The sequence below is a fragment of the Triticum dicoccoides genome, chromosome 3B (genome assembly GCF_002162155.2).
Source record: "Triticum dicoccoides isolate Atlit2015 ecotype Zavitan chromosome 3B, WEW_v2.0, whole genome shotgun sequence".
NCBI classification, from domain to species: domain Eukaryota; kingdom Viridiplantae; phylum Streptophyta; class Magnoliopsida; order Poales; family Poaceae; genus Triticum; species Triticum dicoccoides.
Genome location: NC_041385.1, coordinates 220,743,086 through 220,764,141, shown reverse-complemented (window position 1 = coordinate 220,764,141; position 21,056 = coordinate 220,743,086). Strand labels below are relative to the sequence as shown.

Below are 21,056 nucleotides of genomic sequence, written 5' to 3'. Positions count from 1 at the left end.
GCGATGTTTTTGAATAGCTACCGAGCGCGCTGAACTAATCGAAGAGCCTCCAACAAAGAAACCAAGGCTTGAAGAGCCTCCGACATGACACATGTTATGTCTTGGTGGCATGCTGCCACGATGGAACCCCTCTGTGATGAACTATATATTTTTGTATATGGTATAACAACATGCCGCCTATGAAGGCCGGATGAATGAGCTCCACTAGTTCTCGTCCAGACAAAATTAATAAAGGATAAATTATAGATGCTTGTTGATGTTGAACTAAGAATTATTCTTGTTCATAATTATCACTCTTCTGTATTATTTATTTTCACTAAACAAGTGGCTTCATTGTTCATCTAACACTTTTGAAGATCTCTATGAAAACGAATATGCGACAGATAGCGAGAATGGTTTTTCTACCATGCTCGGGATATCCCATGCATGCAGAGTGCCCACTGTACTACCTATGATAATCACACCACCCTATGACCCCACCTAGATTCTTTCTTTCCTCGTATTAATCCATACATTTTAAGTTGAGTCCAAAATTTTAAAACCACGTAGCTTTTGAATGAAAATTTTGATCTCTGATTTGTTTACATATTTGGAGTCCTGTTAAGAGATGTTTTAAACAAGATTAATCATGAATATGTTTCAATAATTTTTTAAATACGAATTTTGATCAAAACTATATACAATGTTGTAGATTGCATCATTGTGTTTCTCAATAGAAACAAATTGCCATGAAAAAAGTTTCGCAAACTATATAATAGAGTTTCACACCATGTTTCATGGAGTTTTACCATCTTTCATCAGATTTCATTATGTTTCAAATATTAAATTTTAAAAATTATCAAAATATATTCAAGAGGGATCTTGTTTAGAAGTCCTCGTCAGCAGGAACATAAATATTAAAACGAAAGCTAAATCGGGCTTTTTGTTTATAAGATAAAGTGATTTCAAACTTCGAACTGACATGAAAAAGCATGGGTTTGTGGTCTGTGGGCCGGATGGCAGAGAGTAGATGCATAGACCATATGATTAAGTGACATGATATGACTAGATGGGTGAAATACAGATAGAAGAGATGTGCCTGCATCTCCATCTAAATCAAATGGCTGACCCATGCACGGGAATTGCTTTTCTTAAAGGATAGCTATGTCTGATTCTAGATTGCTCTATTCTGCATATAGTAAAATGAAGAGCATATATAAATTATTATTTGAAGAGTTTGTACATGGTTTGTTTCGTCAAACATCGTTGGCAACGACCGTATTATGCTAGTCCATATAGAATCTCAGACTCATGTCGTGGCTCGTTCAGTTGCTACACACTAACAGCACACGGCTCCCATTGACGCACGCAAAGAAGCACTTCCCCTGCATCGGTCCTGGCACCGACACCACACCTCCTCTGGCCGCCACCCGCTGGCCGCAGTAGCAGAAGCACGCCACAGACGAGCCACCGCAGGTGCTTACGTGAGGCTGCGGCGGCTGCTGCTGCCGGATGGGCGGCGGCGCCAGCGCTGAGGAGCCACCGAAAGGGCTTATGTGAGGCGGCTGCTGCTGGATCGGCCGTGGCAGCGCCAGCGAGCCAGTAATGCTCATCTTGACCCCGCGCAGCATGAGCTCGACAAGAAGCCGCGCCGTGTTGCGCGCGTCGTCAATGCCCGCAGTGCAGGCGGCCCTCCCAGTCCAGTCCCGCCGCCCGGACCGCCTCCTGCAGGTTGACCCGCCCTCCGCCGCCGAGCGCCGCCTGGAAGGGGACCCTCAGGTTGATCCAGCGATCGAAGTAGGAGGGCTTCTCGATGCCCTTGAAGCGGCACTCGAACTCGAGCATGGTGCGGCAATCCCAGTCTCCCCATGTAACGACCGCCAAGCGGCCGCCGGATCGCTTGGTCCCTGCCCCCGTCGTCGCCGCCCTCAGCCAGGCGCCGTGCAGCCGGAGCGCCTGGCCGAGATCCACGCCGCCGTCGACGTCCTCCTGCTGGATGCCGGTGAGGTCCCTGCAGAACTGGGTCAGCACAGGGTGGTGCTTCGGGCGGATGTAGCGGCGAAACGCGGACTCGAGGCGGCCGGTGGCGGCGTCGACGAGGACCGCGGGGAACTCGATGATCTCCTGCGGGTAGATCCGCGCGTCTTTCTGGCACGTCGCCTCGAAGTCCACTACCAAGAAGTAGTCGAAATCTTGCTGCAGTTCATGGCCTTGCCCCTGTGCGTACGGCACTGTGCACGCCGCCATGTCCGCCGCGTGCTCTGAGCAGGAGCGGATCGCCTCGCAAACTCGAGACCGGGGAAACTCGGGATTGAATCAGTATGCGCAAGTAAAAACCAGGGCGGCGATCTCCGCCTCTTAAAGCCACGCACCGGAGTAAACACTGTAGGAGGCGAAATCGGATTCATTTTGTTTTCGTAATCGTGCGTGCAGGCACACCCGGATCCCAGGCGGACCTGGCAACCGACCTCGTGATGAGCTTCTGCGCTTTGGTAAGAACAGTTAAGCATATAACATACCAAAGGCTGTGGTTGGCGGGGAAAAAAAGGACTGCCACGCACGCTGCCCGTTCGGTTCCGCTCCACTCTCCGGAGTGGAGCTCCCCCGCCCCGCACGTATTCGGTGCTGGCAGTTCGAGTTCAATTCACAGCGTTATTTACCAACCGTTTGGTTTCGGTTTCGGACTTGCTTCCAACTTCCCAGTTCGCACACGCACCTACGAAGGGCGCTGCGTAGGAACAACCGGCTGGAGGAGCCAGAGATCGATCAATGGAGGCGGATGACCGCGACGACGACGGCTGGCAGTGCCGGCCGCTGGGGCTCCTGATCGGCCTGCCGTTCGCCGCCCTCGCGTTAGTGCTCTCGCTCGCCGGCGCCGTCGTCTGGATCCTCGGGTGCGTGCGCGTCTCTTCCTGGCTACTCCCTCGACCCTCATGCATGCCAGCCCGAACTTCTGGGTGCTTGCGACATTGGCTTAGACTTTGGTTTCTCTGCGTCGACTTTTGTCACCACCATAACGTGAGTGTGTCTCTGAACTCCTCTTTCTCTTTGTAGGTCGGCGCTGAGCTGCGTGTGCCCGTGCTGCGTGTGCTGCGCGGCGGCGGCGAACCTGGCGGTGGGCCTCGTCCAGATGCCCGTCAAGGTCATCCGCTGGTTTATCAGGCAGATCCCCTGCTAGGCTCGTCAATTGTCCTTCTGGAGTAGTAAATGTTGTTATCTTGTTTTCAGTTTTATATGCATGCTTGCTGAACGAGAGGCCAGAGATATGATATCATCGTGTTTCTGCTTCCCACGTCTCACCTAATAAATAAAGCGACGCCGTAGAGGCAAAACATGTTCTTTCTCGAGACAGTTTAGGACGATGCTTTTCATGACCCTGACACAACTTATGTATGTACATTTTGATAACAAATATTTTCGGACGGAGAAAATATGTACCTTGAAAAATCGATGACTATGTTATGTAGATTCGTATATGAATCTGGATGGTTAAAAGGGGAAACGAACTAGTATCTACCTTCAAAAATCGATGACTATGTTCTGTAGATTCCTATATGAATCTGGATGGTTAAAAGGGGAAATGAACGATTGCAAAAGTTAACATGAGCTCCGGTCTTTTAGGGTGCAACACATTTTGTAGTCTTGGCATCTACAACCGGACCTCTCAAACGTCTAATCAGGCAACTTGGTCACTGTCCGGACAGGTGAAAGGAGGACAAAAGTCACCCAACCACAACCCTCACTTTGTGCGGACATGTCCCATAAATCCACAAATCCCTATACCCAACTCATATGTGTGGAGGATATGGGATGTTCGGTAGCCCTTCATGTAGGATGCGGCCTACCTCGTACCACTTTTGTCTTTCTTTCTTCATGCCCATCAATCATATGCATTTGACTGGACAATTAGGAAGGTTGTAGAGGAGATGGTTGCATGCATGCATAAATGAAGACTCAAAACGGACACGTCCGGTCACTGACGGTGCACATCCACGGATGTTTGGGGATCAAAATTAACCAATCATGGTTATATATACTCTTACAATCTTTGGGTTGGCCTCAAGAGGTCCACCTTGACGAGGCGGTGTTGATGAAATTAAACACATTAAGGCGTGGTAGAAAGGTGGCCAACCAGCTATGTCACGTGGCGCATACTGGTTGGCCGTGGTGAAAAAGTTTTTGATTTTTTTAGATTGTTTTTTTATGAAAGTTAGGCTTTTTTATTTTTTGGATAAAAGTTTTTCTAGACTTTTTTTTTCTTTTGATGGACATGATGTCCACTGAGAATGTTTTTTTAAATTTAAAATGAAGATGTGCACAACTTTTTCTTAAGCGGCCCGCTAATGCAGGCCCCAACCACTGGTTACTTGGAAGCTATTTCGCATAGAAGGCCCAGCTAGAGGATTTGGCGGCCTCTCACATGAAGCCGGCTGTTTGGAACAACTGGGAACCATCGAAGCACAATTTTTTTGCGTGACCCATCGTAACAGGACTGGGTGTAGATGACCGACATGTTGCAAAGGAGAGGATGGCTAAATTGAGGGCTACCCCAGTTATGCAAAAGAGAGCCGGAGACCGCGGTCCACGTCATTTTAAGTGCAGATACACACCGTGCATTTAGGCGGAGATCAAAGCTCGGATGGGATTCATTCAGGTTAACACCGGTGCATGGACAATTTCGGATCCGTTAAGGCTTGGTGGCACCACATGGTTAACGTCCACGCCAACGTTAAGAAAGACATCGCTTCCCTTGTCATGTTGGTATCATGGGTGATTTGAAACGAGAGAAATGCAAGGTTTTATAGAAATGTGTCAAGGCCGAGGCAACACTTTGAGGGTTGGCGGGTGCCAAGCGTTTGAGTTCTTTAATGTCGCAAGAGTAGACTAGATGCTCCAGACCGTCTTTTTGTCGGTCTTTGTTATATCTCTAAACCTGTCTTAATCAATGCGTTGAGGCAAAGATTTTGCCTTTGTCTCGACGAAGAAGGGGCATGCCGTTTTGGCTCCTGAGAGCATTTGCTCCCTGGTGAACAGCACCTTTAAAAAAGTGATAAAATGTTTTTTATTCTGAATTTTTTATGGATATTTGTGTTGTGTCACAAGCAGGCTTGACAAATTTCATGTGAAGCCAAGCATTATTGTGTCGTCGGTGAAAAAAACACAAATTTACTATGACATTTTTGGGTAACATTTGATGCTCAATTTGTTTTTTTACAAGCCAAAATGTTTAACCTTTTGCCTAAAACTTTGCAAGTAGCATTTGGGTGTGATTATAAATACATAAAAAATGTTGGATTTTTTTTGACATTTTAAAAATTATTTTTCGCGCACAGGAGCATGTGCTCACGGGAGCCAAATTGAATTTCAGATGAGTAAGGCCCTTTTGGAACAACGATATTTTACATGAACTTAATAGGAATAGAATCGTACATGAAACTTTTTAGTGCTGCCCTTTGGATTGTATGTTTAGTTCTGAAATTTCCTATCAGATCCTTTACTCCATATTTTTGAGGATTCTAACATTTTTCTAAAACTCCATGTTTTCGATTTGCCTTGCATCTTCTTTCTCTCTCCTAGAAAACATTTTGATGCGGAGCATCCTACGGACATCACCATGTCAAGAGTCTGTTTGGCAAGTAACACATGCCACATCTACTTCACATACACAAAGGTGAATCATCTCCTTTACACGTGCTCACTTGACCCCTTCCAGGATAATATACTACTTGACACTCCACTCATGTGCATGCATAGGTATTGCCGGAGCTTCACGGACGACGAGGAGGAGTGCAAGCGCCAAGGAACACCTACACCATCTGCGGGGGAAGTGTGGAAGCGAAGACGGAAGAAGAAGGAGCTGCGGAGTCTACAACGACCGGACGACCGGAAGCCACCGGACGTCCGACCCTCTTCAGCGCATGGACGACCGGCGTCCACCAGGCGTCCGGCACGCCCACACCCAAGCCAGCCAGAAGTACCCCGGGCGACTCGTGCTACAGCCGCCGGATGACCGACGAACACCGGACGTCCGACAAGTCCCAGGCACCGGACGTCCGACACTTACTGGAAATCTGGTGCCACCTATCCCGAAGCAAAACGACGGACTTCCAACACCCGCCGGACGTCCGGTCCCTCACGAGCCGACGGACGTCCGACAACGACCAGAAGTCTGGTAACTGCCAGTGCGCAGCTGCGGGCCTTTGGCCTTGTATCCCTTCCCACTTACCCTTTCGCCCACTTAGACTATAAATACCCCCTACCTCCTCTTAGCTAGGGTTAGCAAATATGATAGCTCATTTGTATGTGAGCTTTTCTCCTACCTATCTCTACTCTTGAGAGAGAGAGAGACCACTACTCCATTGGAGGCCAAGACCTCCATCTAGGAGAAGATCCTGCAGGATATTGATAACCCACAAGTATAGGGGATTGTTTGTATCTTTCTTTGATAAATAAGAGTGTTGAACCCAACAAGGAGCTAAAGGCAGAACAAATATTCCCTCAAGTTCTATCGACCATCGATACAACTCTACGCAAACTTGACGTTTGCTTTACCTAGAACAAGTATGAAACTAGAAGTACTTTGTAGGTGTAGTAGGAAAGGTTTGCAAGATAATAAAGAACGGGAAGATAAAAGTTAGGTGATGTTAAATAAAAGTGCAAAAAGTAAATAAAGCGAGTGTGGAAAAGTGGTGGTAGGATTTGCGGAATTGTCCCTAGGCAATCGATAACAAGTACCGGTTATCATTCTTGTAATTTTATATGAGGGAGAGGCATGAGCTAACATACTTTCTCTACTTGGACCATATGCACTTATGCACTACAAAAAAATACACTTCGGTGATGATACGTGTTTGTCACAGTAGGTCGCGTTTTTTGTCATGCTGTACATCCATGACGATTTTATGACAGAATCAAGATAGTCATACATGTGCTGTCGTAGAAGTGTTCCATGACATTACCAAAATTATCATCATCGCGCGTCACAGAAGTGCTTTCATCAAGGGTGACCGACACGTGGCATCCATCGTAACGGAACGCCGTTAAGCTATTAGGTCCGGTTTTGGATCCGATAACCCGTTAACATCCCAGACCAATGGGTATTTTCCACGTGTAAAATCATCATTGGCTGGAGGAAACAGGTGTCAGCTCCCCGTTGGCACAGGTGTCACTCATCCAATGGGCGAGATGCGCTTATGAAATGTTGACACGTGGACCGGCCCAAAAGTGGCCCATAAAGTTTAAATGGGCCAGCCCAACTAAAGGCCCACAAGATTTTGCGGTCCATAATGGGCCGGCCTAGCAAAAGGCCCATGAGATTTTGCAGACCATAATGGGCCGGGCCAGCTAAAGGCCCACAAGTTTTTGCAGGCCATAATAGGCCGACCCAGCTAAAGGCCCGCAAGATTTTGCATCCATAATGGGCCGGCCCAACTAAAGGACCACAAGACATTGCAGACCATAATGGGCCGGCCCAGCTAAAGGCCGACGAGATTCTGCCGACCATAATGGGCCGACCCAGCTGAAGGCCCAAAAGATTTTGATGACACTAGTAGGCCGGCCCATTAACAGGCTGCCATGTTTTGGGCCAAATGTCAGCCCATATTTGATTCGGTCCATTAACAGCCTGCCACGTCCGGGCCTAATAAAGGCCCATATGAGATCCGGCCTGTTAAAAAGCCTACCACGTTCTGGGCCAAATTACGGCCCAGATCAGGTCCGACCCTTTGAGAGGCTTTGGGCTAAATTATGGCCCATATCAGATTCGGCCCGTCAGCTGGACGCTATGCTTTTGGGCCCACTTGATAAAGGGCCATTTATTAATTCGGCCTGATATTAGTTTCGTCCTGTTAAAGGCCCGTTTAACATTTTGGCCCTATATATATTTTGGCCTGTTAAAAGTCCGTCATATAGTTGGGCTTAACTACGACCCCGTTTGCATCCGGCCTGCTCACAACCAATAATCTGATTGGGCAAAATAAGGACCAGACAATTTTGGCCTGTTATAAGCCCATGATTTGATTGGCACAATCATGGGCCGGGGTCTATTTCGGCCTGCTGCCGGCCCGTGAGCTGTTCGGCACGTTTCAGGCCCAACCTACTTTTCAGCCTAAAAGCCCATTGAGTTTTCTTGGGAAAATAGGGCCAGCGGTTTACTCGGCCTATTAAAGGCCCGAATCTACTAGTGGGCCAGTTTACATTTAGGCCTGTTAACGGACCAAGATGATGGGGCCCATGATGCGGATCATACATAGTGATTTACATGACGGCCCGATTATGTACCGTAATTTTACAGTTTGGCTGGTTTACTGCGAAGATAGGATATAAATACAGTAAAATAACTACATCATCATGAATAAGAAAAAAACCTAGACTATACAATAAAGAAATTACGACATATTACATCCACTGGGCATCAAAGTTCGCCACTATGATAATAAAGCACAAGCAGGCAGCAGATTACATACACTGGGCATCAAAGATCGCCAGCAGTGCAATTAAACATGCCGATAAAATAATATACAAAACCTACAACACTTCAATAGAGTTCAAGAAAGGTTAGCCCTGCTCGAGAGCTGTAGTGCAAGCAGCTGAGCAAGCTGATGAGACTGCACTTGTTTGACACTTATATCCTCCTCACTCTGAAAGATAAACAAGCAGACAGATGACAGGTTTTGCACATATAAGTATTAGTGCTGACAATTCATCACATTTCTTACTGACGAATAAAGTGACAAAGTTTAAAATAGCATTAACACAATATGGTATTGTTCAGGCCAAGACATGGCAGGAAATGACATTGTGAAGGAGTTGGCAGCTTCACGACACCACTGAATTACAGATCAAGAACTCATAAGTATCAATGGTTAGTGTGCTGTCAATTTATCCCATTTCTGATTGGCAAAATAAGATCACTTGCTTTGTATAGTTTAATTTACATGGCATGAAGAAGGAACTTGGTTGTACAACTGAAAACTTAAATTGAGAAGGACAAACTTTTGTTTATGAACTACATAATAAACTTTAAACATGCAATTTGATGCAAACACCAAAAATAAACAGCCGTTGCAGTCATGCCTAACCAAATATACACAACAAAGTTTGAAGGCTTGAGAAGGACAAACTTACATTATTGGTGAAGGCAGGCTCTATAAAGCCCTTGTCCATTCTGATGGGGGGGGGGGGCAATTCAAGAAGTTTACCACAGAATCTTCTTCATAAGCATTGCCTTTATTCTACATTTCGTTAAGAGTAAATATAGATGTGACAATATAAGAAAAAAAGGAGAATATTTAAGATAAGATGAAGAGTGATGCTACATAACCAAGTAGCTATAATGTAAGTACAGCGATACAGGCAAAAGGTACAGCCAAGAGCAATGCAGAGTTAAACTTCTTGAGTACCATCGGTGTTATCCAACCTTATGGTAAGAGTAAATATAGATCTTATGTGTAGAAAATGGAGGGCAAAGGAAAATAAGCCGCAGAGTGATGGTAAATGAACAACTACCTGTCAATATAAGTACACTGATAAAGGACAACAGGTACTTACAAGAACAATGCAGAGCTAAAAAATTTCATTGGCATTGGATATATTCTACACTAATGTAACCATTCATACAGATCAGATAATTTGGAGCGAACAATTGATAAGCAAGCTATCATGCATACTGCTGTCACATAATGAACCAGATATGTATGCAAGTACAGTGATACAGGACAACAAGTACTAACAAGAGCAAAGCAGCGGGCAGCATATTTGCGATATCCTGTCGTTCTTTTCAAAACAAAATTCTTTTTCGAGCAGATTTCCTGCAAAAAAGATCCATAAGGCACATGCGGAAAAGTAGAAGTTCAAATTGTCATGCGACATCATAGACAGTACCTCATCCTCGGGACGAGACCAGTGCATAACAAGGTTTTTCCATTCAATGTCTTCTAAATTTAGCATAGGAGACTTCACCGGAAATTCTTTTATAGACTTGCCGTCAAAGTGTGATTTCCTCAAGTAACACCGATACTGCTGCAATGCTTCCTTGAAAAGCGCAAGCAAGCTTTGCTCGTCATGACTATCCAGATTGACCCTCGCCTAGTTACAACAATGTAATGTAAATCATTGATGTGTTCAATCAGCAGAAAATAGGAAAATAATCACCATGAATAATAGCACTTACACGTAAGTGGAACAGGAAGATGTGAAAATGGTGTTTGTCTTCACTATAATCTTCACATGATGGGAATATATGCACGTAGTCCCTAACAACATTGAAAACATTGTCTTTTAAACTAGGAATAACTGGAATGGGGTTCCAATCTACAAGAATTGGCCGTCTCTGGAGTTGGGATAGGTCTTCGGCCGGTGGACTTGCTGTACTTTTTGCTGGAGTGGGATTTTTCTGTGGTACGGCTGGTGCTATGGCAACTGAAATCGACATACCTTTTGCTGGAGTGTAGGTCCTGTGTGGTGGGGCTAGTGGTGTGGAAAGTGAAGTATGGGTACGGTCTGCTGGAGTCGGTCCTACATTTTGTGTCACTGGTTGTACATCCAATATAAGTGGGGTGCTGTCTGACTTCTCTGGCACAACCACGTTTTCCAAGGACTTTGCTGGTGCTCCTTCAGGTTCGGCAATCACCCTCTTCCTTTTTTATGTCTGATGCACAAGAACAACATTTGAGTGGAAAAACATGTGATGACCCACAAGTATAGGGGATCTATCATAGTCCTTTCGATAAGTAAGAGTGTCGAACCCAACGAGGAGCAGAAGGAAATGATAAGCGGTTTTCAGTAAGGTTTTCTCTGCAAGCACTGAAATAGTAGGTGATAGATAGTTTTGTGATAAGATAAATAGTAACGAGCAAAAAGTAAATAAAGTAAATAAAGTGCAGAAAGGTGTCCCAATCCTTTATGTAGCAAAGGATAAGCCTGGAAAAATTCTAATAATGAAGAAGGAGCTCCCGAGGACACATTGGGAATTATCGTCAAGCTAGTTTTCATCACGTTCATAAGATTCGCGTTCGGTACTTTGATAATTTGATATGTGGGTGGACCGGTACTTGGGTACTTCCCTAACATGGACAATCATCCCACTTATGATTAACCCCTATTGCAAGCATCCGCAACTACAAAAAGGAGTATTAAGGTAAACCTAACCACAACATTAAACATATGGGTCCATATCAACCCCTAACGAAGCAACGCATAAACTAGTGTTTAAGCTTCTGTCACTCTAGCAACCCATCATCTACTTATTACTTCCCTATGCCTTCCTCTAGGCCCAAATAATGGTGAAGTGTCATGTAGTCGACGTTCACATAACACCACTAGAGGAGAGACAACATACATCTCATCAAAATATCAAACGAATACCAAATTCACATGACTACTAATAGCAAGACTTCACCCATGTCCTCAGGAACAAATGTAACTACTCACAAAGCATATTCATGTTCATAATCAGAGGGGTAATAATATGCATAAAGGATCTGAACATATGATCTTCCACCAAGTAAACCAAATAGCATCAACTACAAGGAGTAATCAACACTACTAGCAACCCACAGGTACCAATTTGTGGTTTTGATACAAGATTGGATACAAGAGATGAACTAGGGTTTTGAGATGAGATGGTGCTGGTGAAGATGTTGATGGAGATTGACCCCCTCCCGATGAGAGGATCATTGGTGATGACGTTGGTGATGATTTCCCCCTCCCGGAGGGAAGTGTCCCCGGCAGAACAGCTCCGCCAGAGCCCTAGATTGATTCCGCCAAGGTTCCGCCTCGTGACGGCGGAGTTTCATCCCGTAAGCTTACCCACGATTTTTTCCAGGGGAAAACCCTTCATATAGTAGAAGATGGACGTCGGAGGCCCACCAGGGAGCCCAGGAGATAGGGGGCGCGCCTAGGGGGGGGGGGGGCGCCCCTGTCTCCTGGACAGGGTGTGGGCCCCCTGGCCTGTTTCTTTTGCCCAAAAATTCTTATTAAATCTACAAAGTTGTTTCGTGGAGTCTCTGGTCTTTTGGAGTTGTGCAGAATAGGTTTCCAACGTTTGCTCCTTTTCCAGCCAGAATTCCAGCTTCCGGCATTCCCCCTCTTCATGGTAAACCTTGTAAAATAAGGGAGAATAGCCATAAGTATTGAGATATAATGTGTAATAACAGCCCATAATGCAATAAATATTGATATAAAAGCATGATGCAAAATGGACGTATCAACTCCCCCAAGCTTAGACCTCGCTTGTCCTCAAGCGGAAGCCGAAATCAAAAAATATGTCAACATGTTTAGAGATAGAGGTGTCGATAAAAATAAAATACAGACATGAGGGCATCATGATCATTCTAATAACAGCAACATATATGGATTTTGTCATATGATTTCCTATGTTCAAGTAATAAGCAATTCACAATGTCAAGTATGGTACAAAAACTTCATTGGGAACTAACAAACTATAATCTCAGTCATTGAAGCAATTGCAATTTATCGTAACATCAGAAAGAGTCAATAATAGAGCTTTTCAGCAAGCTCACATACTGAACTATCTCGTAGTCCCCTATATTTGTTAACACTCACGCAATACTTGTGGTTATAGAGTTTCAGCCGGACACTGAGAAAGATAGGGGCTTATTGTGTTGCCTCCCAACATATTCACCTTTAGGTGATGTCAACAATAATAGCCTATGCCAACTTACATCCAATTGGATATATGTATCATGATCTTTCAAACACGAGGAGCTTGCCAAAGGATAAAAATAAAAAGGGAAATGTGAGAATCACCTTGACTCAAGCATAAAGTAAAAACATAAAGTAAAAGATAGGCTCTTCACAGAGGGAAGCAGAGGTTGTCATGTGCGTTTAGGGTTGATGCACGAAATCTTAATGCAAAAGAACGTCACTTTATATTGCCCCCTGTATGTGGACCTTTATTATGCAGTCCGTCGCTTTTATTACTTCCACAACAAGTTCGTACAAAGCTTATTTTCTCTACACTAATAAGTCATAGATATTTAGAGAGCAATTTGTATTGCTTGCACTGATGACAACTTACTTGAAGGATCTTACTCAATCCATGGGTAGGTATGGTGGACTCTCATGGCAAAACTGGGTTTAAGGATATTTGGAAGCACAAGTAGTATCTCTACTTGGTGCAAGGAATTTGGCTAGCATGAGAGGGAAAGGCAAGCTCAACATGTTTGGAAGGTCAATGAAAATATACTTTAACTGAGGTGTCAGAAAACATAAACCATGTTGTCTTCCTTGTCCAACGTCAACTCTTTTAGCATGTCATACTTAATGCAAGGTTCACAATCATAAAAGATGTCCAAGATAATATATTTATATGTGAACCCCTCTTTCCTTATCACTTCCTATTAATTGCAACGATGACCAAGGCTACGTTCATCAACTCTCAACAATTTTTATGCCTCATACTTTCTATGTGTGAAGTTATCACTATCCATAAGATCAATATGAACTCTTTTGTTCTTTCTACTTTTTCAAGATCATAGCAACATAGCAAAGCCCTTGACTCAACACTAATCTTTATTATAGATAGCACACAGACTCGATTACAAAAAGAGATCACAACGAAAAACTCAAAACTACTTCATATCAAAACTTCAACTACTAATAGATCAAGAGACTACTAAAAGGATCGAACTAAATAAACCGGTAAAAATAGGAGTGTGATGGTGATACGATACCGGGGCACCTCCCCCAAGCTTGGCCGTTGCCAAGGGGAGTGCCCATACCAATGTGATTAGTTCTTCGGAGGTGATGGAGGTGGTGATGATGACGATGGATAATCGCACATCGAGTGTAAAAGCTCCTCCAACTTACGGATAATGCCCTTGAGCCCAGCAATATGATCTTTCAACAAAATATTCTCCTCTATGAGGTACTTGTTCTGTATGCGGGCTAACTCAATCATCTTGAAAGCTTCAATTTCTGTTGGAGTGAAAAGGTTAGGTAAAGGTTGGGGGATGTCTTCTTCTTTTACCACCGAAGCTTGAGCCTCCATGGCATTCTTGATGCCTTCATCCTTATTGATATCCTCTGGTTCCTCTCTTTTCAACTCTATCTTCAATAGCCAAGCATCCTTGTCTTCGTTGTTGGAGGAGGGATAAGTCATGGTGCTCTAAATCTGCAACGGAAACAACTCGAAACGAAAACAGAGGATATTTGCGTGATACGGTGGTCAAAACCTTCGGGAGTATATATAATTAATTTTTACCGACCAAAATACGTAACATACAAGAAAACAGAGCCCGGGAGGCACACAAGGTGCCCACGAGACAGGGGGTGCACCCTACATAGGGGGGCGCACCCTCCTCTCTCGTGGGAGCCTCGTGTCCCTTTCGGACTATTTCTTTCTTCCTAAAATCCTTAAATAATCCAAAACTGATAGAAATTGCCATTATAGTTGTTTTGGAGTCGGTTTACTTACCGTACCACATACCTATGCCTTTTAGGAGTCTGGAACATTCTGGAAAGTGTCTTTTATGTATTCCTCAGGGGTTATGGTTTCAGTAATATTAGTTTCAACATTGATAGGATTACCTGAAATATAATGTTTAATTCTTTGACCATTTACCACCCTCGGGTTTGTGCCCTCGAAGTTGTTGATTTTATAGCACCAGAATGATAGACCTCCTCGATAACCTAGGGACCTTCCCATTTGGAGAGAAGTTTTCCTGCAAAAAATCTTAAACGAGAGTTGAACAATAACACATAATCTCCTACGTTAAACTCACGCTTCTGTATCCTCTTATCATGCCAGCGTTTGACTTTTTCTTTCAAAAGCTTAGCATTCTCATATGCTTGGGTTCTCCATTCATCAAGTGAGCTAATATCAAATAACCTCTTCTCACTGGCAAGTTTGAAGTCATAATTGAGCTCTTTAATAGCCCAATATGCTTTATGTTCAAGTTCAAGAGGTAAATGACATGCTTTTCCATAAACCATCTTATTTGGAGACATACCCATAGGATTTTTGTATGCAGTTCTATAGGCCCATAATGCATCATCAAGTTTTTTGGACCAATTCTTTCTAGATCTATTCACATTTTTTTGCAAAATTAATTTGAGCTCTCTATTGCTCAACTCTACTTGACCACTAGACTGCGGGTGATAAGGAGATGCGATTCTATGATTGACATCATACTTAGCAAGCATCTTACGGAAAGCACCATGAATAAAGTGTGAACCACCATCAGTCATAAGATATCTAGGGACTCAAAACCTCGGAAAAATAACTTCTTTAAGCATTTCAATAGAAGTGTTATGATCAACACTACTAGTTGGAATAGCTTCTACCCACTTAGTAACGTAATCAAGAGCAACTAAAATATGTGTATAACCATTGGAGGCAGGAAAAGGTCCCATATAATCAAAGCCCCATACATCAAACGGTTCAATAACAAGAGAATAGTTCATAGGCATTTCTTGACATCTACTAATGTTACCTATTCTTTGACATTCATCACAAGATACGACAAACTTACGAGCATCTTTGAAAAGAGTAGGCCAATAAAAACCAGATTGTAGTACCTTGTGTGCAGTTCTATCTCCAGCGTGGTGTCCTCCATAGGATTCGCAGTGATACTTGCGTAGTATTTGTTCCTGTTCATGCTCAGGCACACAACGTCTAATAATACCATCTACTCCTTCTTTATAAAGGTGTGGATCATCCCAGAAGTAATGTCTTAAATCATAAAAGAACTTTTTCTTTTGCTGGTATGTGAAACTAGGAGGTATATATTTAGCAACAATGTAATTAGCATAATCTGCATACCAAGGAGCAGTACGAGAAGTATTGACAACCGCTAATTGTTCATCAGGAAAACTATCATTAATAGGCAGTGGGTCATCAAGAACATTCTCTAGCCTAGACAAGTTGTCTGCAACGGGGTTCTTAGCTCCCTTTCTATCAATAATATGCAAGTCAAATTCTTGGAGCAAGAGAACCCATCTAATGAGTCTAGGCTTAGCATCTTTCTTTTCCATAAGGTATTTAGTAGCAACATGATCAATATGAACAGTAACTTTGGAATCAACAATATAAGGTCTAAACTTATCACATGCAAACACAACCGCTAAGAATTCTTTTTCAGTGTAGCATAATTTCTCTGGGCAGTATCAAGAGTCTTACTAGCATACTGGATAACATTCAATTTCTTATCGACTCTTTGCCCTAAAACAGTACCTACAGCATAATCACTAGCATCGCACATAATTTCAAAAGGTAAATTCCAATCAGGTGGCTGAACAATAGGTGCAGTGATCAAAGCCTTCTTAAGTGTTTCAAATGCTTCTACACAATCATCATCAAAGACAAAAGGAATATCTTTTTGAAATAAATTAATCAGAGGCCTAGAGATTTTAGAAAAGTCCTTAACAAACCTCCTATAAAAACCGGCATGACCAAGGAAACTTCTTATACATTTTATGTCCTTGGGACATGGCATCTTTTCAATAGCATCAACTTTGGCTTTATCAACTTCAATACCTCTCTCGGAGATCTTGTGCCCCAAGACAATGCCTTCATTAACCATAAAGTCACACTTTTCCCAATTCAGGACGAGACTAGTGTCTTTGCATCTCTGCAAAACTCGATCAAGGTTGCTCAAACAATCATCAAAAGAGGATCCATAGTCGGAGAAGTCATCCATGAATACCTCACAAATCTTTTCACAAAAATCAGAAAATATAGCCATCATGCATCTTTGAAAGGTAGCAGGTGCATTACATAAACCAAAAGGCATACGTCTATAAGCAAAAGTACCAAAATGGCAAGTAAAAGTAGTTTTAGATTGATCCCTGCTGAAACAGGTATTTGAGAGAAGCCATAATAACCGTCTAGAAAGCAAAAATGTGTGTGTTTGGATAACCTTTCTAGCATTTGATCAAGAAAAGGTAAAGGGTAATGCTTAGTGGCTTTATTTAACTTACGGAAATCAATTACCATCCTATAACCTGTAATAATTCTTTGCAGGATCAATTCATCTTTATCATTAGGAACAACGGTAATACCTCCCTTTTTGGGGACACAATGGACAGGGCTTACCCATTCACTATCAGCAACGGGATAAATAATACCTGCCTCAAGGAGTTTTAGTATCTCCTTTCTTACCACTTCCTTCATTTTGGGATTTAATCGTCTTTGAGGATCTCTAACTGGGTTGGCATCTTTTTCCACTGAGATTTTGTGTTGACATAATGTGGGGCTAATGCCCTTAAGATCATCTAGAGTATATCCAATATCAGCTCGGTGCTTCTTCAGAGTTTTCAATAATCTTTCTTCTTCTTTCTCTGAAAGGTTAGCACTAATAATAACAAGATATATTTCTTTTTCATCAAGATAAGCATACTTAAGATTATCAGGTAATGGTTTGAGTTCAAACACGGGATCACCCTTGGGTGGAGGGGGATCCCCAAGAATTTCAACGGGAAGGTTATGTTTCAGCATAGGTTCTTGTTTAAGGAACACTTCATCTATTTCTTCCCTTTCCTTCATAAACATATCATTTTCATGGTCTAGCAAATATTGTTCTAACGGATCAGTTGGAGGAACAACAATGGAAGCAAGACCAATAATTTCATCCTTACTAGATGGTTCCTCTTCACGGTGTTGTCTACAAAATTTAGAAAAGTTGAACTCATGAGACATAGCACCTAGACCAATTGTAACTACATCCTTTTCGCAATCTATCCTAGCATTAACGGTGTTCAAGAAGGGTCTACCAAATATAATGGGACAAAAGCTATCTTGTGGGGAGCCAAGAACAAGAAAATCAGCAGGATATTTGGTTTTCCCACACAAGACTTCAACATCTCTAACAATACCCATTGGTGAAATAGTATCTCTATTGGCAAGTTTAATTGTGACATCAATATCTTCTAACTCAGCAGGTGCAATATCGTGCTTAATTTCATTATATAAGTCAATAGGTATTGCACTAGCACTAGCACCCATATCACATAAGCCATGATAACAATGATCTCCTATTTTAACAAAAATAACAGGTATGCCTACCACAGGTCTATGTTTATCTTTAGCACAAGGTTTGGCAATTCTAGCAGTTTCATCACAGAAATAAATAACATGCCCATCAATATTATCAGACAAGAGATCTTTAACAATAGCAACATTAGGTTCAACTTTGATTTTCTCAGGAGGTATATAAGTTCTAACATTGCTCTTACGAACAACAGTCGAAGCTTTAGCATGATCTTTTATTCTAACAGGAAAAGGAGGTTTTTCAACATAAGCAGTAGGAATAATAGGGTCACTATATGTAATAGTCTTCTCTTCGACTGTAATAGGTGCAACTACTTTCACTTCAACAGGAGGATTATATTGAAACCACTTCTCTTTAGGGAGATCAATGTGAGTAGCAAAAGTTTCAGAAAAAGTAGCTACTATCTCAGAGTCAAGTCCATACTTAGAGGTAAATCCACGGAAAGCATCGGTATCCATAAAAGATTTAACACAATCAAACTTAGGTGTCATACCTGACTCCTTACCATCGTCGGAACCCCAATCTTCAGAGTTGCATTTAATTCTTTCCAATAAGTCCCATTTGAAATCAATAGTCTTCAGCATATAGGAACCAGCACAGAAAGTATCAAGCAGGTTGCGATTATCAAGAGAAAGCCGAGCATAAAAATTCTGAATAATCATTTCCCGAGAGAGCTCATGATTGGGGCATGAATACAACATTGACTTAAGCCTCCCCCAAGCTTGAGCTATGCTTTCTCCTTCGCGAGGCCAGAAATTGTATATGTAATTACGATCACGATGAACAAGATGCATAGGACAGAACTTCTGGTGAAATTCCAACTTCAATCGCTTATAATTCCAATATTTCGTATCATCACATAGACTATACCATGTTATTGCATCTCCCTTCAAAGATAAAGGGAAGACCTTCCTTTTGACAACATCATCGGGAATACCTGCAAGCTTAAATAATCCACAAACTTCATCCACAAAGATGAGGTGTAAGTCGGGATGCAATGTTCCGTCTCCTGCAAAAGGATTAGCTAGCAGTTTTTCTATCATACCCGAAGGAATCTCAAAGTGAATATTTTCATAAGGTTCAGTAGGTTGAGGAGCATCTCTTTGCTCTTCTGGTTGGGGTGAAGATACCCCAAACAATCCCCTCAAAGGACTAGTTTCCATAGTGACAAGTAACAGAAAATTTCAGCACACTATATAAATGTTTCCTTACCAAGTTCCACTCACCAAGAGCGCTACACTCCCCGGCAACGGCGCCAAAAAAGAGTCTTGATGACCCACAAGTATAGGGGATCTATCGTAGTCCTTTCGATAAGTAAGAGTGTCGAACCCAACGAGGAGCAGAAGGAAATGATAAGCGGTTTTCAGTAAGGTTTTCTCCGCAAGCACTGAAATAGTAGGTGATAGATAGTTTTGTGATAAGATAAATAGTAACGAGCAAAAAGTAAATAAAGTAAATAAAGTGCAGCAAGGTGGCCCAATCCTTTGTGTAGCAAAGGATAAGCCTGGACAAATTCTAATAATGAAGAAGGAGCTCCCGAGGACACATTGGGAATTATCGTCAAGCTAGTTTTCATCATGTTCATAAGATTCGCGTTCGGTACTTTGATAATTTGATATGTGGGTGGACCGGTACTTGGGTACTACCCTAACATGGACAAGCATCCCACTTATGATTAACCCCTATTGCAAGCATCCGCAACTACAAAAAGGAGTATTAAGGTAAACCTAACCACAACATTAAACATATGGGTCCATATCAACCCCTAATGAAGCAACACATAAACTAGGGTTTAAACTTCTGTCACTCTAGCAACCCATCATCTACTTATTACTTCCCTATGCCTTCCTCTAGGCCAAAATAATGGTGAAGTGTCATGTAGTCGACGTTCACATAACACCACTAAAGGAGAGACAACATACATCTCATCAAAATATCGAACGAATACCAAATTCACATGACTACTAATAGCAAGACTTCACCCATGTCCTCAGGAACAAACGTAACTACTCACAAAGAATATTCATGTTCATAATCAGAGGGGTAATAATATGCATAAAGGATCTGAACATATGATCTTCCACCAAGTAAACCAAATAGCATCAACTACAAGGATTAATCAACACTACTAGCAACCCACAGGTACCAATTTGTGGTTTTGATACAAGATTGGATACAAGAGATGAACTAGGGTTTTGAGATGAGATGGTGCTGGTAAAGATGTTGATGGATATTGACCCCCTCCCGATGAGAGGATCGTTTGTGATGACATTTGTGATGATTTCCCCCTCCCGGAGGGAAGTGTCCCCGGCAGAACAGCTCTGCCAGAGCCCTTGATTGATTCCGCCAAGGTTCCACCTCGTGGCGGCGGAGTTTCGTCCCGTAAGCTTGCCCACGATTTTTTCCAGGGGAATACCCTTCATATAGCAGAAGATGGACGTCGGAGGCCCACCAGGGAGCCCAGGAGATAGGGGCGCGCCCTAGGGGGGGCGCCCCCTGTCTCCTGGACAGGGTGTGGGCCCCCTGGCCTATTTCTTTTGCCCAAAAATTCTTATTAAATCTAAAAAGTTGTTTCGTGGAGTCTCAGGTCTTTTGGAGTTGTGCAGAATAGGTTTCCAACGTTTGCTCCTTTTCCAGCCAGAATTCCAGCTGCCGGCATTCCCCCTCTTCATGGTAAACCTTGTAAAATAAGGGAGAATAGCCATAAGTATTGAGATATAATGTGTAATAACAGCCCATAATGCAATAAATATTGATATAAAAGCATGATGCAAAATGGACGTATCAACATGGTATGATGATAGATGGAATATGTATTGATAATGGATGGGCATGGCATCTCGACATATATGATGACTAAACTAAGTAGATGGCGGTGCAACAAAGTAGAAGAAATGCAAGACAACATATGGAAGATACGTGCAATCAATAAAACCTTGCCAAATTAGAACATGCACCTTGATGGGTGAACAAGACAGGCCATCTGCCTTTGACTCCTCGAGGTTAGAATAGTCATTAGGATCATATTCTGAACAAGAATCTATAGGTGGGGAGCGTATGAGTTTC

General features: G+C 42.7%; 1 protein-coding gene and 1 pseudogene across 1 annotated transcript; one reads left to right on the top strand and one right to left on the bottom strand.

The window, feature by feature from the left end:
- Positions 1–1,304: 1,304 nt before the first annotated feature.
- LOC119279481 lies at positions 1,305–2,444 on the bottom strand (annotated as a pseudogene).
- A 304-nt stretch (positions 2,445–2,748) lies between these two features.
- Positions 2,749–3,266, top strand: LOC119279480 (signaling peptide TAXIMIN 2-like). The gene is made up of 2 exons (XM_037560704.1): positions 2,749–2,873; positions 3,034–3,266. Exons 1-2 carry the CDS (start codon positions 2,749–2,751, stop codon positions 3,155–3,157), a joined length of 249 nt encoding a protein of 82 aa, XP_037416601.1. The 3' UTR covers positions 3,158–3,266.
- The last annotated feature ends 17,790 nt before the right edge of the window (positions 3,267–21,056 follow it).

What these genes read in the sequence shown, in the direction of transcription:
- LOC119279480 (XM_037560704.1), top strand. Translation starts at nt 2,749, where the DNA reads ATGGAGGCGGATGACCGCGACGACGACGGCTGGCAGTGCCGGCCGCTG. An exon ending in GCCGTCGTCTGGATCCTCGG is followed by an intron (nt 2,874 to 3,033) that starts GTGCGTGCGCGT and finishes TTCTCTTTGTAG; the next exon opens with GTCGGCGCTGAGCTGCGTGT.